The sequence below is a fragment of the Notechis scutatus genome, chromosome 2 (genome assembly GCF_049901735.1).
Source record: "Notechis scutatus isolate UNSWTSFEM ecotype Mainland chromosome 2, rNotScu1.2, whole genome shotgun sequence".
Lineage (NCBI taxonomy): Eukaryota > Metazoa > Chordata > Lepidosauria > Squamata > Elapidae > Notechis > Notechis scutatus.
This window is the reverse complement of record NC_142010.1, coordinates 87,986,931-88,004,366: the sequence shown is the minus strand read 5'-3', so window position 1 is coordinate 88,004,366 and position 17,436 is coordinate 87,986,931. Positions and strand designations below refer to the sequence as shown.

The window sequence follows — 17,436 nt, the reverse complement described above, 5'->3', positions numbered from 1 at the left end:
TAATGATTTCCTCATTTGTATTGATAAACAATTTTCTCTGGAATTAGTTATGGCACGACCTTCGGATGCTTCTGTCTTTTATCATGACATTTACAATGAGGTGTCCAGATTCCTGTCCTATTAGGAAAACTATTTAAAGCACCTAACAAAGGGAATTCAGGATGGATTGTTGACAGGTCTAGTCTAGGGATTGTTAATAGTGGCATCTCAATACATCTTCAGAATGTGTTATTTATCTGTGCCTATTCTGTGCTTCATTCCTTTTTAATGGTAGACATTTGTACTTCTGGGTGCATATCTGTTTATGTCCTGGATTTTATAACAACAACAACAAAAGGAATTATGTTTTCCTACTTCTGAGCATTTGAAATATAGTTAAATTTTGTCTGATAGCTTAATTTTCTATCAACTATTTCTAAGTGAATTGGAATAACAGTTAAAACTCTGTTACAGTAACAGAGAAGATGAATAAAACATTTTTCTTTCTTTGGAGCAATTCTGAAAGAACTTCCCAGAGGCCTTAGGCCATAGCTGGTTTCTCTTTTCATAAACAATAAAGGAGATGTGCCAGAGATTTTGCTGTGGTAGCCCAAATCTCTGCTGTGATCCTTTTCCTCAATTACCATTCTGAAAACATAGGAATGAGGATAATAGAGGCTTTGGGTCTTCAAAAATCCAAACACTCCCATCATTCTCCTGTCATGCTCCAGAACTCTTCTAAAAACTTACTAGATTTAGATCTGAGGTAAAGGAGGAAATGCTTTATTAAAACTTTAGCAAGCAATGAAAAACATTCTGCCACTCCACCCTCAAAAAGTTACCCACAGCTTGCATTTCTGACATTGGCTGTAGCAAACTAGGAAGGCACACTGTAGGAAGTAGCAGACATATCTGGCCCCATAAGTTAAGTGGTGGCTATATTCAAACTGTAACATTTTTCTTAAGGTGTGTATATTTCTGCACTTTGTGTAGGCAAACACCATTGTTCTGTGAAGTAATCCTTAGTTGTTTTGATAGTTCAGAATGAGTTTGTTCAGGCCAAAATAATTTGATTCACTCTTGAGTTAATCTGATCTAAATTACATTTAAAGGATGAAATTTCATTATCATCTGGATAGATTTAATATGAATACACTACAGTATTTTATCTACTTTATCAGATTGAGCTCATATCAAACTTTATAAAAAAATTAATTGTCCTTTCCTTCTTCCAAGAACAACTCCAGCCGTGGTCTTCTGGCAATGGATTAATCAGTCCTTCAATGCCATTGTAAATTATACCAACAGGAGTGGAGATGCTCCAATTAATGTCAGGTAAAGCCATCAAGATGCACCAAGCAGATAATTCAAGTATGTTGAATAAAATATGCACTCTAATTTGAAGCTAGGTCTAATATGAAGCTTAACACGAACTGTGTAGAAAATATTGTGCCACTAGAATTGCTATGGATTTAAAAGTTGTTTCAAATTACTGTGATAGTATTGAGTCAGTATAGACCTGATGCTGCTGCTTTATTAATTTAATAGATTAATATTTAAAGAATCTCCCATAAAAATGAGAGAGAGAAAAGGGAAGCCATGGTAATTATCACCATGAATTAGAAAGGAGGGGCCAAATCATTGTACATTTCAAGTTGTTTCAGATCTGCACACTTCTGAGAATTGCATGCCCTGGAAAGATAGCTCTCTGCTTTTTCTGAATGGCTTTCAGCACTATAATGATAATGGATCATAAATTGCTTTGTTAAGATTATTATTAAATCTGCAATGTGGTCTTTCATAGAATGGCTTGACGTGACGACATATAAGCACAAGGTAAACTATAATGGGGTAAAATAGAAATGATGCTAACTTAATAACAGTAATATATAACAAGCATATAGTGCATTTAAAGCATTTAAAGCCCTTCACGTAAATTATTATTAGCATAAAAAATGCTACTAGATGCATGACTGCCGAGTTATTCCTGTCTGGTACTAAACACAATTCCTTTGCATGTTGACCATCCCGCAAGATCATTTGCATTGTTAAAAAGACTAATTAGGTCACTAATGCATTCTAAGTCATTCGTTATGGATTTCAGCCGATGTGAATCAGAACACTTCAAAATGCCATGTGCAACTGACTGTTATAGTTTGCGATGTTCCTAACTTCAGTGAGAGTTTTGTAAATATCTGGTGATTTAAAAGTATAAACTGGTGCCTGGGAAATATAGAAGTGGAATATAAAAGGAAACTGCTTAGAGATGTTAGACAAATAGGCAGGAGTTGCATTTAAATTTTGAACAGAGCAGCCTGGAGTGTATTGCTAGGAAGCAATGATCTTCAGCAAGTCAAGGCACTATGCTTGAGCCAAGGTCATCACCGCCATGTTTTTTTTTTCTTGGAATTAATGCCAAGTCAGTATTGAAGGTAGAAAGCACAGATTGAAGTATTTTTTCCTAAGCGCAGTCTAATCTTAAATAGGAGCACACCAATAGTGGGGTTCAATTTTTTTTACTGCCAGTTCTGTGGGCGTGGCTTAGTGGGCATGGCAGGGGAAAGATACTGTAAAATCTCCAGTTAGAGGTGGTATTTGCCGGTTCTCTAAACTGCTCAAAAATTCTGCTACTGGTTCTCCAGAACTGGTTGGAACCTGCTGAATACCACCTCTGGAGCACACCTTGAGCATGCATTGGCCTTGCAGTATTGTAAGGCTAGTCTGTCTCTTTCAGCTGCTGTGAAAATATCTATTATGTTAAATCACTTTATTGAAAGTACAGTAGGTTTAGATTACTTGAAGCCACTTTCTATAGAAGATATAGCCAAGTATTGATGCACAAGCTGCAAGCCACACTTGGCCTTTGAGTTACAAGCCAGGAGATACACTCCAAGGAGACAAGGCTAGAACAAATTATAATCTAAAATGGTTAAAATTGAATTACTTATATAGTTATTATGTTAACATTCCTCTGAATAATTTCTTCCTTCTGCCACCTAAAAATTACAATTAGGGGCAAACTTTGGGTGAGTACTAGGTGTCCCATCAAAGGTTTTTCGGGGCCTCACATAGCTCTGGGTCTCAAATTATACAGCTCTGGTGTAGCTGTCAGTTTATGGCTTCCTGCCACTCTTGGGAAGGTTGGATATGAATTGTCAATCCAAATATACTCCTTAGATGTTTCCTGGACTTAAACATTAGATTCCTGAGAATGGATCTGCTACAGAGCCATGACATTTTAAAGCTCAGTGTAGATATCTTTTTTTCTACAAGTGTTATAGTGAAATCTAGTCAGTAAAAAATTCCAATAAATGTAAGCAAGTAAGAAAAGCACAAATCTGAATACTGGAAAAGTAGATTCAAGCTTACTCACAGTCACAATAATTCACTGGGTAACTGAGCTTTACACAACCTTTCAGCCCAACCTACCCTATAGAGGAGTTGTGAAACTAAAATAAAGGCACATATATCCCATTGTTTTGAATGCCTGCACGATGTAGCATACTTACATAACTAATGAATAAAACAGCATTAAAAGATCAACTAATAATTTCAGGAGATCAAATCCAAGAGAAGTATGTGCATTAAATTCCAAAAGAGGAAAAATCAATACTAACTGGAAGAAAAATGTATTTTATAATTCAGAAGTAATGCACAAAAAGAAACATATCCAGCTGACCAATTCAGGAGAGCTACAGTAATAAAAGTGTTTATGCTGCAAAGATTAGGCAGATTCATAATAAAACAAGTAAGTCCATTAAGATAAATCAGTGAAAGTAGCATATTTTTTTAAGGGGAATATCCACATTCTCCATTGCTTTATCAGTCCTATTGTCCTTGAAAAAGGACTTTAGAAGCACTTCATTGCCCTAGTTTATCTTTTGGCAACATTTGTATTGCTGCCATAAAATAGGTTGCATTGTGCCAGTTATGTGTATAGAATCAAAAACTGAGATTTAGAGCATGTGGTTCTTATACAAATACAAACACTCCTATTTTTATTTTAGCCAGCTGGGAACAGCCTATGTTTCTGCTACCACAGGTGCTGTTGCAACTGCTCTAGGACTGAATGCACTCACAAAGGTATTTCCATTATCCTCTCCTTGTTTGAGACTATCGTGTAGATTGTTGTGAAAATGTTATATAACATCTTTCATATGCACGAGGTGAACCATATTCATATATACAAATATAAATAGTAAATAAGTGTGTCATCAGACACAACTCCTTAGAGAATACAATTTGTACTGAAAATATGTAAGCAGCTGGTGCCCATAAATACTGAGTACAGTTGGCTCTTGAAAGTTATGTTACATTTTTGAAATCCTCCTTCAAATTGCCCTGTAGAAAATCCTCATGATCTATGCAGGGTCTGTATCTTTCATGTCCACTTCATGAATTGGGTAAAAAGAATCTTTCCTGCAAGGAAAAAACACACGCAAAGAATTCTGAGTAAATTGTGACTCATTGATAGACCAAAGTAGCATAATTCTAAAATCTGTCACAAGGTACTGAACTTACAGTAACTGTTCACTGTTGCTTAAGTTCACTGTTGCTTCTGGGTTCATTGATAGTACAGTGTGTCTACTTTCAGAAAAATGCAGTGGGAGAAACTATCCTTAATTTCTTGTAAGGAAAAATATTTAAATACATTACTGAGAGACACCGTTACAACACATTCTCTGCTATTTTGATCTGCATTCTTCAGACAGCTGGTCATAAAATATTATTACTGTTAGACTTTTCACTGCTGTACTTCATGGCTTAAGTCAAAATTCTTAAATAAAAAAAATATTAACCAGGGTTAGCCATATTCAGGCGACTCTCTCTTCTCTTTCCACAGCATGTTTCACCACTTATAGGACGTTTTGTTCCTTTTGCTGCTGTGGCTGCTGCAAACTGTATTAATATCCCATTAATGAGGCAAAGGTAAGATAAACCTTCAGGGCTTCTTGGCAGCAATTATCATAACTGCCTCCAATATAAACACACAGACTAAACATGTTCGTATGAAATACGTCATTTTTAAGTTAAACGAAAAAGAATTTTGAAATGCTTGCCCCTACCTAATGCTTAGTTTCATTTTATGTGGGAGTTATAACTCTCCAAGCTGCTTATGCAAGAGTTTTTTTTTTTTCAAATTTTGGAAGCCAGGATGGTCTTGTCATTTAGATCTACCAGCAGCAATCAATCCAAGGAATGTACCTGTTTGCAAGGAACTGCTGCATGTGAGAAGTGGTGAAAGGGCAAAGCAACTTCACATAAACAGAAAACAATAAGGATTAAATATAGCAATAGCACTTAGACTTATATACCGCTTCATAGGGCTTTACAGTCCTCTCAATAAGCAGTTTACACAGACAGCATATTGCCCCCAACAATCTGGATCCTCATTTTCCCCACCTCAGAAGGATGGAAGGCTGAGACAACCTTGAGCCTGGTGAGAGTTGAACTGGCAAATTGTAGGCAGCTGGCTGTCAGCAGAAGTAGCTTGCACTCTAACCACTGTGCCTCTATATATAATATAATATCTAAAAGATACTCATGGCACTTTGCAAGGCACTAAAAACTGTTTTTTCCCATCTTGATTGGGCTCCTGATAGTATGGATAAATACATTTTGTGTGTGTGTGTATTCTCAGCTGTTACTTTATGCTAATTCTTTTGGTTTTAATTTCAAATGTTTTTGTTGTTATTGCTTTTTTATTTTAATTGTTAACTACACAGAGTCATGTATGGGTGGACATATTAATTAGCTGTTAGTTCTGCTATTGAAATTTGAGGAACTGATTTTCAATTTATCAAATCTGTCTTACTGACTACAGGTAGTTCTCAACTTATCACCACAATTGAGCCCAAAATTTCTGTTGATAAATGAGAAGGTTGTTAAGTGAGTTTTGCCCCATTTTTGACCTTTCTTGCTACAGTTATTAAGTGAATTACTGAAGTTATTAAGTTAATAGCACAGTTGTTAAGTGAATCTGGTTTCCTCATTGACTTTGCTTGGCAGAAGGTCACAAAAGGTGATTCCACAATCCTGGGGCAGTTGCCAAGGATCTGAATTTTGATCATGTGTCCATGAGGATGCTGCAATGTTTGTAAGTGTGAAAATCAGTCATGAGTCACTTTTTTCAGTGCCATTGAAACTTCAAATGGTCACTAAATGAATTGTTGTAAGTTGAGGATTACCTGTGTATCTAAAATCCATCTGTGCAATATCACGATGCACAAAGAAAAGAGGCTCGGCTTATGTCATGATGGTGTGATGCCAATTTAGTCATTCTGCATATCCTATGGATGCTGCTGAATTTCACGTACTATAAGGAATGACTATCACTAAAAGTTCAGAAATGATTATCAAATATTAATTTAACCTTGAAAGGATATTGATATGAACATTTGGAGTCCTTTAAGAATGAAGCAATCATCTTCTTCAGCTCTTCTTTTTTGTTTTTTTCTTTTACAACCCAACAGGGAACTAAAGTATGGTATTCCCATTACAGATGAAAATGGGAACAGACTGGGTGAATCATCCAAAGCTGCTCAACAGGCCATTGTACAAGTTGTGGTTTCAAGGATCCTCATGGCTGCTCCAGGAATGGGTGTGTCCCAACTTGCATTAAGTTTAATGCGGATATTCTAACAAGTCGTAAAAATTAGAACTACTTCTGATACCGTTTTGCTTCCCTCGGGAAAGTAACAGATAGCTCAATAGCAGGTACACTAGTTCAGGGGGAGTCAAACTCAAGGCCTGTGGGCTGGATCCAGCCTGCGATGTGGTCAGATCCAGCCTGCAAAGTCGTCCTGGTCTACCCAATGCAAAGAGGAAAGATCGGGCCAGCATGGCTTCCGCCCGGTTTACCCAGTGCGAAGAGGAAAGATCAAGCCAGTGTAGCTTCAGCCCAGTCTAACCAGTGTGAAGAGGAAACATGCCAGCAGTTTGGGGAGTGTTGTCAAATTGGCCATGCCCAACCAGTTGCTACACCCACTCAGCCCCCAAGGTCAACCACAGCCCTGATGAAATTGAGTTTGACACCCCTAGAGTAGACAGCTCTTATAAGAAACGTGTACATGTGTATTTCATTATGATATATCAAAAATCAGTGCTTTTAATCCTGATTAAGATTCGGATTTATAAAATAACAGAAAACACTTTGTCATTTGAAATATTAAAAAAGAACTTTGAAGAGTGGGGCCAGAAAGTAGTAGCCAAATATCAACAGGGTCAGTAATGATGTCTGCTTCTATGGATAGGCTATGTTTAAAGGATGTTAATGAAAGAATGACAGATGTGAAACAAATCTTGCTTGATGAAAAAATAGAATCAGAAATATTGGGTTTTAAAAGTATGGATTATGAGAAAGAGAAAACTGAAAGTGAAAATACTAGCGACAGGCCCAGTAGATGTCATGAATAAGGACTCTTTACTGGATATTCAAAGGAAGCGGATGAATTTTTAAAAATTAAAGAAGAACTACAATTAGTAAACCAAGACAATTACCAAGTTCATGTCTCTTTATTAAATTTACAAAAGAGGCTAATTACAGCCTTGAAAAAGCCTATGCAGTTCTTCATTTTGAAATTTTTTTTGAAGAGATCAACTCCTATAACAATATTTGAATGTATTAGAGATTACATACATACCTATATCCCTCTGGATACATGTAATGTGAAGTTCGCTAGCTGGTAGTCTAATATTCCTAAAAGTCTGTTCAATTTCCAACATTTTAATTCCATAAGAATCCTCTGTATTGCTATCCACTATCTTTCATTTCTTTAAACCACGTATACTGATGGATGAGCCTTTCTGCAAACCCTCAGATTTATAATCAAAACATCATCGAAAATACACCACCCACAGATAAGGCAACTCTCAAAATGTTCTTTTTTTTTTTCCTTAAGGACTTTATTTCATATTTTTTACCAATAAATAGTATTTTCCAAACTAAATTCCATTTTAAATATTCACAATTGGCTTATATTTAAGTAGCATAGTTTTCATGGAATTTTGGTTTGGCTTTAACCGAAAATATGTATGAGTAATTTTAAAAAGTATTGTCATATATAGTCACAGATAAGCCAAACCCAATTTGGGGTGTATTTGAAGCCTAACATTCTCAGCATAACCGCAAATGTATATTTATTTGCAAAAACATATTTTTCTCTCTATATGAGAGTTATTTATTTAAAAGATTGGTATAGGCATCCATCTTATGCAGCAAAAATCTGGACAACTCATAAACAATAATAAAACCTAAAAGACCTTTTTTTAAAAACACTGTAAGAAACATAAAAGCCAACATAAAAAACTTACGAGAGGTCCAAACACAACTCATCCCCAGACATCTAGAACAAACTTTGGAACTCAATTTTTTATGTTTGTTTAGCCCGAATCAATCAAGTGCAAGATGAAAGTATGTTCTCTGAAAGATATGGACCATCATCTACCATGCTAGTCTAGTTAAGAATGGTAGGTGGACATTTTTCAACTCCAGTATAGAACTGAGAAGAACGATTGGCCCAACATCATCTAGATAGCATCCATGCATAAAGGAAGACTAGGTTTTCTCACTCTTAATCCTGTAGTTGTAACCATACTTGTGTTTCCATATTCATATATATATCTACACAGAGAGAGAAAGGGAGGGAGGGAGAGAAAGAGATAGAGCAAGACTTACTAACAATAGGTTATGGTTAGTAAATTCTAGGGATAAGATTTCTTATGTTATTGGAAGTTGCTCTAAGGATTTGCTAAATGTTCTATTCTATCTATTTATATGTTTGAAGAAATGTTTAACTTTTAAGTCACCTGTCAAAATACTTTTATTCTTAAAGCAGCATACAGCATAGCATGAAATTATTAAACACAAAACTTTTGCTTACTGTCTTTTAGCCATTCCCCCCTTCATAATGAATACTTTGGAAAAGAAGGCATTTTTAAAGGTAAGCCTATGTTCCTAAAGAGATTTCTTTCCTGATCCATTTTATTTTATTACATTTAAAAGATTTATCTGGTTGCCCATCTTAAATAATTCTGAGTGGTTCACAACAACAATACAACCAATTTCTATAAAACAAACAAAAAACAATAAAATAGTAAATGATAGTGTCTGAAATATTACAAAATAGCCTCTCAGAAATACATGCTGCAGTAAAACCTATAATTATTTCCTATCGTTTTTTGGGGAACATCTTGTTCATGAACACATTCAAAAACATTGTAGCACTTTAATTATTCCATTGTGTAAATTAGATCTAGTCCATTCTTTTAATGAGCAGTAACAATATTTTATTTACTGTTATTGGATGGCAGCTAAAGTACAGGAGCTTTCCACCCCAAATAAAAAACCTGTATTTCAAATCTATTTTAAAGCTGATAAACTAAGTCAAAATTTGACTAAGATTAGATTGAACCTGATGTCATCTGCTATAAAATACTGAGCATATTGCTACTCAAAGAGTGAAATTTCTTCGTATTACCAGAAACTTCTTTGGGAAAAATAGTTGAAAGGAGAAAATTGCCTAAAATGCAATTGTTTCATGAAAGAGGCATGAAATTGCCTCTTCAATTATTTAGCTCTTTTTTTCTTATTATAAACAGGAATAAGATGCTACATGTTTGAGGTTAAATGATGGAATTTCCCCTATTTGATATAACTGTCTATGTAGATTAGGCACTGCAAGCTGATTGCAAGCGCTTAAGAATTTTGTTCAAGTTCTCATTTCTTTCAATTCAATAACTAAAAATCAGTGCCCACTGACCACTTTGTAATAATACTTATTCTTAATCTGATTCCCCATTAATTAATGTTTAATTCCAAAACATTATTATATAGGGCAATTACAATAATTATGTAAGTATACTAATGGCTAATAGCTGCAAAGGACCTTCAAGGTCTAGTAATAAAATTCAAGGAACACAATGAAAAAAATGGAAAGTATATAAAGAAGACCAGACTAATGACAACAGGTACAATAACTACTCATAGAATTAACAAGGAAGACATCAAAGTGATAAATAGCTTCTGCCTCTTAGAATCAGCCATCAATACAGATAGTCCTCAACTATGATCATAGTTGGAACCAGAATTTCAGTCATAACCTGAAACACCCATGTGAGTGAATCCGATTTTATGATTGTTTCTAGGATATTGAGGCAAATAGTCATAATTACGAATCCATGGGTGTTTTTTGCAAGAAACCATCAAAGAACACCAAAAACTGGCCAAAAAGCATCACAAAACATGGTTACATGATTAGGAAACCCTGCAACTAATTATAAATGTGAGCTGGTTAGCAAGTGCCTGAAATGCAGTCATGTGACTATTGGCGGGGGATGTCATGACATTTTACAGTGGCTGGAAGTGCATTACGTGCCATAAAGCACCCTTTACAAGATTTCATAACTTCAAAGGATCATTAAATGACAAGCTGAAGTTGAGAACTACCTGTAATATAGAAACAAATAATAAATATTCTGCAGACTAACATTTGGAAGAGCAACCACTGGAAAACCTTCGAAAAGATGATACTGTTTGTCTATATCTACAAAGATCTGAATCTTGAAAGCCATGGCATCCCATGTGACACTATGGAACTGAAAGTTGGAAGAGTATTTGAACTTTGATGTTGAAGAAGACTTCTGAGAACACTATGGACAGCCAAGAAAACAAACAAATGGATGATAAATCAACCCAGTGTTCTTAGTCACCTAAAAGACCAGGTTCAAATTATCCTACTTTGGACACATTAAGTTAAATCCTAAGTTTCTCAGTTGTACGGGTTGGAGAATCCAAAGCGTGGTTGTCTCCTGCTTCCTTGCTTAAAGACGGAGTCAATCAAAGTTTAGTCCAGCCCCCTTTCCACTGCCCATGCCTAGTTTTTGACTCAGTCTTCATGCAAAGAGGACACGAGGAGAGAGTGCTCAGAAAGAAAGATAGAAAATATAGGATCAACGCTTTGGATTCTTCGAGAAGAAAAGAGAGAAAACAGAAAGCGTGAAAGTCAGCAAACCGCGAGTAAGCGAAAGAGCTGGGACCTCATCCCAAGACAGGAAAGCCCACATAGCTGTTTGGTGTTAAGAGAATAAGCAGCAGCAGCCTCAGTAAGAGCAGGCGGGCTCTCGATCGACTAGCAAAGAAGGAGGGCAAATTAATTCAGCTTTCCCAGAGCCTTCGTTAAACAAACCAGAAGCCGCACAAGCCTCCAGCGCTCTCTTTAATTGGAGGCAAACTCAGTCTTAGGCTGAGCAAGCTTCCATCACAGCCACACAAGCCTACCCAGGAGAAAGGGAGGCTAGAGTCCATGCTCAGGCCGGTCTGAGTATACTCTATCAGCAAAAGCCATGGGAAAGACCATGGCCGAATTTTCTGAAACAGAGGCAAGCCTGGAGGAGCAGGAATCCCCTGCCTGCAGTTTGAACAGAGAGCAAAGCACAAAGGAACCCAGAGAGGCTGGGAGAGCTTCAGAAAGGCCAAAAAGCAGATGAGAGGGAGGCATTAAGGAGACAAAGGGCCATTGAGAAATGCTTCCCAAGGGCGGAAAAAGAGGCGGAGAAGAATGGAAATTCCCGCGCTCCAACAGGCAAACCAATGAAAGCGAAGTATCAGGAAAGGAGAGCAACACTAGAGGGCGCTGAAGATCAGCCTTTTCAGCCTGCTTTTTGTGTGAAGGAAGGATTGAGTGAATCAGAAAGGCAATGCTCTCAGGAATGCAATGAAGAGCCTTCCCCCAAGAGAAAGAGATTTTCAACTGAGTCTAGTTCTTCCTCCACAGCATTGGAAGTCAGGGAACAGTTCTTTAAAGAGGAAATGAGGGCTATGAAGAAAGAGAGGATGGCAGAATTCAGGGACAGTCAGGGTAACAGACCCAGCTTGAGACATAATGAGAGGAGATGGGAGGCTCATCAGGAGGAACTGGGCTTCCAGGGAGACAGTACCAGTAGATCAGACACTCACAGTGAGGCCTCTGTTTCAAGAGAGGAAGAATATAGGGAGTCAGTTTTCTCAGATGAAGAAACTAATGAACCAGAGATCCCAATGTTCACAGGTCTGTTTCGTCACCAGCTGTTTAAGATGCTGCTGGGGAAGGCTAAGATAGCAACAAGCCTGGGGAGAATCACAGGGATAGAAGGGTCTGAGTTAGAACCATCTGATCCCAAAGATAGATTTTTTTTGCCAGAACCAAGGTTGAAAAGTTAATCCATATCTTCACCTGAATTGTTCAGGGAAGTGGTGGAAGGTCAGTTGGACAAACCCGTTATTTTCCCAACGCCAGGGGGGAATGAGAGGAAATTTTATAATGCGGAACTAGCTGACCCATTCCCAGTTCCCATGATAGATAGCCCTGTGGCAGCCTCCATGTCTGCTACAGTGTTGGCTAATGAAGCTGAGGATGGTCTAAAAGGGAAGGATAAGAAAACAGAACAGACCCTACAAAAAGTTCACCAGGCCGCAGCAGGGCGGTAAAGGCAATACCCACGGCATCATTTTTCAGCAGAGCAGTCCTGATATGGATTGAACAAATGCAGGAAAGGATGCTACCTGGCAATCTTCAATTGCAACAGGATTTGAACAAAATAACTGCTGCAACAGAGTTCATAGCAGACACCACACTTAATGGGGTCAAGTACACAACTAAGGCCATTGCAGCTTCAGTAGCTGCAAGGCGACTTGTTTGGCTCCCCCACTGGCAGGCAGATCTGAAACATAAATGGAAACTGGCATCAGCTCCAGTTAAAGGGGACAAACTTTTTGGGGAGGCCATTGAGCCATTACTGATTGAAACCTAGGACAAGAGGAAGGTGTTACCCAGGAAACTTGGTCAGGCAGATAGGCAACCTTCTCCATATACACGGCAACAGCCCTTTCCTATCTCATAGACACAAAGGGAGTACACACAGACCCCTACTAGACATCCAGATAGGTCAGGATTTAGAGATGGGGTGGACAATGGTCCCAGGGAAGGCGCCCCTTCTGGAGTTCGACCGGCAGGGCCTTCCGGCATACAAAGTGACAGCCGGAACAATGCGCCCATTGGTGGGAGGCTGGGTCTATTCACCGACCGATGGGTGTCATCTACAATGGACAAGTGGGTCCTAGACACATTAAGAAAATGCCTAGTTCTGGAATTCATCTCCATACCCCCGAGCTCATTCAGAAGATTCCCGACAACAAGGGACAGAACCAAAAGGGTAATTATGGAAACAGCAGTTCAACATCTGCTGGACATTCGGGTGGTACAAGTGGTACCAGAGAATGAATAAGGATAAGGGTTCTATTCAAACCTGTTTGTTGTGTCGAAGGCATCTGGGGGGGTGGGGGTGGAGACCAATTTTGGATCTCAAATTACTAAACAGGCACATAGTATACAGGAGATTCAAGATGCAGTTCCTGCAAACTATACTAGGGAGCATACGGGAGGGGGATGTCCTGACATCAGTAGATCTCACAGATGCTTACCTACACATACTTATTACCAGGAGGCATCGGAAGTTCCTGCGGTTTTGTTATGCAGGGAGACACTACCAGTACAGGGCTCTACCATTCGGCCTGTCCTTAGCGCCAAGGACTTTCACCAAGGTCCTGGCAGCAGTAGCAGCCTTCCTCAGGACAAAGCCCATACGGGTCCAATGCTACTTAGAGAACATATTAATACAGTCAACATCGACTCTAAGAGCACAGAGCGATCTAGAAACTATGATGCAGACATTACAAGAGCATGGCTTTTTGGTGAATTTCTAAAAGAGCTACTTAGAACCGACCAGGCGATTATCACTTAGGAGCTGTAATATACACCAACTCCTGCGAGGTTTACCTGTCACAGGAAAGGCAGGACAGCATAAGGTCATCAATAAATCAAATGAGCACAGCTCCGGGGGTGTCCCTGGACTTGCTGTCACAAATACTAGGGCAGATGATATCGTGTATCTTGATAGTACCTTGGGCCAGGCTGCACGCAAGGACATTGCAGTGGTTCCTATTACCTTACCAGAGACCAGGCAAGGGCAATACAGGAACCAAGGTACAAATCCCCCCCAGAGTGAAACAGTCACTCCAGTGGTGGATATTACCCGCAGTGACGAGGGGATGTGGGTTCAAGGAATCCACCCGACTGACTATCACAACAGATGCAAGTTTAGTAGGCTGAGGAGCCCACTGTCAGAGCCAGATTACACAGGGTGGGTGGTCTCAGTCAGACCTCAAGAACAACATCAACTGGTTGGAGCTCAGGGCATCTCATCTGGCTCTAAGGGCCTTCAGGTCAGTGATAGTGGGACAGCATGTGTTGATTCTGACAGACAACATGACTGCCAAGGCTCATATCAACAGGCAGGGGGGTACTCACTCTCTAGCGCTCATGCAAGAAGCAGAGCGATTGGGCCACTGGGCAGAGACGCACCTTCTATCAATCAGGGCAGAACACATATCAGGAGTGGAAAACGTTCAGGCAGATTGGCTCAGCAGAACAATGGTCTACCACTCAGAGTGGCGCCTACACCCAGACCTGTTCAGGGAACTGTCGCACAGATTCGGGAGAGCAGTCCTGGACCTGTTTATGATGCCAGCAAATGCACAACTCCTGAGATTCTACTCAAGATTCCCAACGCAGGGAGTGGAAGGAACCAATGCGCTCCGAGAAGCATGGCCAAGGGGTTTGCTCTACGCATTCCCCCCACTCCCCTTGATACCAAGGGTAATCAAGAAAGTGATAGAAGAGGGGGCAGAGGCCTTAATGGTAGCACCTCACTGGCCCAGGAGGTCATGGTAGATCTGTTGGTATCCAGACCATGGAGAATTCCTCCAGACAACTGAGTCAGGGAGCCATACGACACCCAGAGCCACAATGGCTGCAACTAACTGTATGGCACTTGGAGGACCACACTAAAGCATTTAGAGTGCTCAGACAAGGTAATACAGACACTCCAGGCATCCAGGAGACCATCAACCAACAGAATTTATGATGCTACTTGGAGAGCATTTGGAACCTGGTGTTCCAAGTAACAAATAGATCCAACCACAGTGTTAGTTACTCAAGTGCTGGATTTTTTCCAGGAAGGCCTGGAGAGGAGTTTAACCCCTAACACTTTAAGGAGGCAGGTAGCAGCGATAGCTTCAGTGTTGGGTTGTGGGACCTCAGAGTCCCTCTCACGACACCCCCTAATCCGCACATTCATCAGGGGAGCAACCAATCTAAAGCCACCAGTGATACACAGGTACCCTACTTGGGACTTGACAAGGGTGCTAAGGGCGCTCATGACTGAGCCCTTTGAACCGCTGAGGTCAGTAGGACTACCTTCACTCACCCTTAAGGTGGCCTTCCTAATAGCCATTACATCAGCCAGAAGAATTTCAGAGTTGGCAGCATTATCCGTGAGGGAGGACCTCTTATAGTTCACCCGAATAGGGTAGTATTAAGATTAGACCCAACCTTTATCCCAAAGATCAATTCTACTTTCCATAGAGCAGACGAGTTAGTACTACCAGACTTCTGCCCAGAACCAGTCCATAGCCTAGAAAGGAAGTGGCACTCCTTGGATGTTAGGAGAGTGATACATATTTATATTAAGAGAACAAGGCCCATTAGAAAAACAAAAGCATTGTTCATTTCATTTAGACCGAGTTCGTTGGGACAAAGGGTTTCACCGTCTACCATAGGCAGATGGATCAAGACATGTATCACAAAAGCTTATGAAAGCCAATTATTGCAATTGCCAGGTAACATAATGTCACATTCAACCAGGAGTGCAGCCACATCAGTGGCATGGAACACACAGGCCTCAATTGAAGAGATCTGTAGGGCAGCAACGTGGTCATCACCATCTCCATTCATCAGAAATTATAAACTGAATACATTTGCATCAGCGGAAGCATCCTTTGGAAGAAGAGTGCTACAAAGAGTTCACATGGAGATGGGGGCTCGGGACAAGGATTTGGCCCACCCTCAGGACAATTAGCTTGGGTACGTCCCACGCTTTGGATTCTCCGACCCATACAACTGAGAAAGAGCGTTGGGCTTACCTGAAATGGATCTTCTACTTGTACGGGAGGAGAATCCAAATCCCACCCTTAGATAGTTAGTCCCGAGCTCAGAACGGTCAAGAACGAGCACCAAAAAACTCTCCAAGTCAATCATCAGCCTTCATCAAAAACTGGGCATGTGCAGTGGAAAGGAGGCTGGACTAAACTTTGATTGACTCCGTCTTTAAGCAAGGAAGCAGGAGACAGCCCACACTTTGGATTCTCCTCCCGTACAACTAGAAGATGCGTTTCAGGTAAGCCCAATGTTCTTTCTGGAGAAGATGAATATAGATTAACTATAAAAAAAGTATTAATAAGGATTATCAGGGAATGTTTTAAACATTAAAGCATTTTAAAATTTATCAAAAGCAGCTGTAAAATATTGTTATTATTACTGACAATAAGTACAGGAATACAGTAATTCATTTCAATGGTAATGCTAAATACCTGAAGTATTTCTATCTTCAGAAGAGCTGCCAAACATTTCCTTTTAGTTCCAGATTCACAATGTTCCATATTTTTTACATTTCTAGTTATTAGAAGATAACACAAACGTGTGCTGTAAGAAATAATAAAAAGATGATATTGCCATGTCCAGTGAAGACTTCATTGCTTATTGTGGAATTTAATTAGGCATTCTAATTTAGCAGCTTTTACATCTGAATGAACCCATTAGTGACTGTTACATTTCTTTTGACACACTCTTAACTCTCTTTATGATTTTCTGGTCCTCCTCCCTTGTCCCTTCTCTGCTTCATTGGCTATAAATTCAGGTGAATCATTAGTCTTCAGTTAGTTAATCATAAGACTTGATATTGATCAGTTCTAAATCCATTGAGCAACAGACTGCCTTTTTTAACAAGCTGCTTGGGCAAGCTCATTACTTGTGTCTATTGTTAACAAGCCAGTTATTTCATTAATGCATTATGGTCTTCATTTAATATGTTTCCATTACTTAATCATTAACCCCTGAAAAACTGGAACAGTTCATCCTTTGAAAAAAGGCAAGGATTATGTATTAAAATGCATTTCTAGAACCACCATCACAGAGATAACATCTTTCCTCTTGTGACTTTGAGAATTCCAGCAATTCTTCATGCATTTCTTCATTGTGAACCTCACTGAGTATAAATTTGCTAAAGCTCCCCAAATATAAATTTCAGCAGAATGACAGATGGTTCACTAATACCATATTGTTATTATTTGAATCAGAAAGTGTATTTGTTTTTTAAGTGGCCTGAATAGTTTAACTAAAGGTAAGTTTAATCTTAGAAGTCTATGGAGATTCTCAGTCATCCAGATCATGGTTGTCCCAAAAGTGCTTTTTTTCCTATTTTTCTAAGAGGCAACTACACCTTTTGATTTTTCTTTGAAGACATTTTGCTTCTCATCCAAGAAGTCTCTTCTGCTCAGAGCTGAAGAAGCTTCTTGGATGAGAA

At 39.2% G+C, this 17,436-nt stretch overlaps 1 protein-coding gene and 1 long non-coding RNA gene across 8 annotated transcripts in view; one reads left to right on the top strand and one right to left on the bottom strand.

Moving 5' to 3' along the window:
* The window catches only part of SFXN1 (sideroflexin 1), a 36,923-nt gene that overhangs the window by 7,363 nt on the left and 12,124 nt on the right, over nucleotides 1–17,436 (top strand). For all 6 annotated transcript variants that reach the window (XR_015747610.1, XM_026688085.2, XM_087955424.1 and 3 more), the window contains 5 exons: nucleotides 1,216–1,314; nucleotides 3,987–4,062; nucleotides 4,823–4,908; nucleotides 6,453–6,580; nucleotides 8,872–8,921. Coding sequence is in view for 5 of the 6 variants with exons in the window: in XM_026688085.2 (XP_026543870.1) it covers nucleotides 1,216–1,314; nucleotides 3,987–4,062; nucleotides 4,823–4,908; nucleotides 6,453–6,580; nucleotides 8,872–8,921 (439 nt within the window). In the remaining variant the exon portion in view is untranslated. The remainder of the gene's footprint in view (nucleotides 1–1,215; nucleotides 1,315–3,986; nucleotides 4,063–4,822; nucleotides 4,909–6,452; nucleotides 6,581–8,871; nucleotides 8,922–17,436) is intronic.
* LOC148132117 (uncharacterized) lies at nucleotides 1,214–16,700 on the bottom strand. Of its 2 annotated transcripts, XR_015747612.1 has the most exons (3): nucleotides 16,445–16,700; nucleotides 5,046–5,184; nucleotides 1,214–4,398 (listed from the first exon to the last, which is right to left on the bottom strand). It is a non-coding gene; the product is annotated as an uncharacterized LOC148132117 (long non-coding RNA). The 2 variants fall into 2 exon arrangements; XR_015747611.1 differs by lacking the exon at nucleotides 5,046–5,184.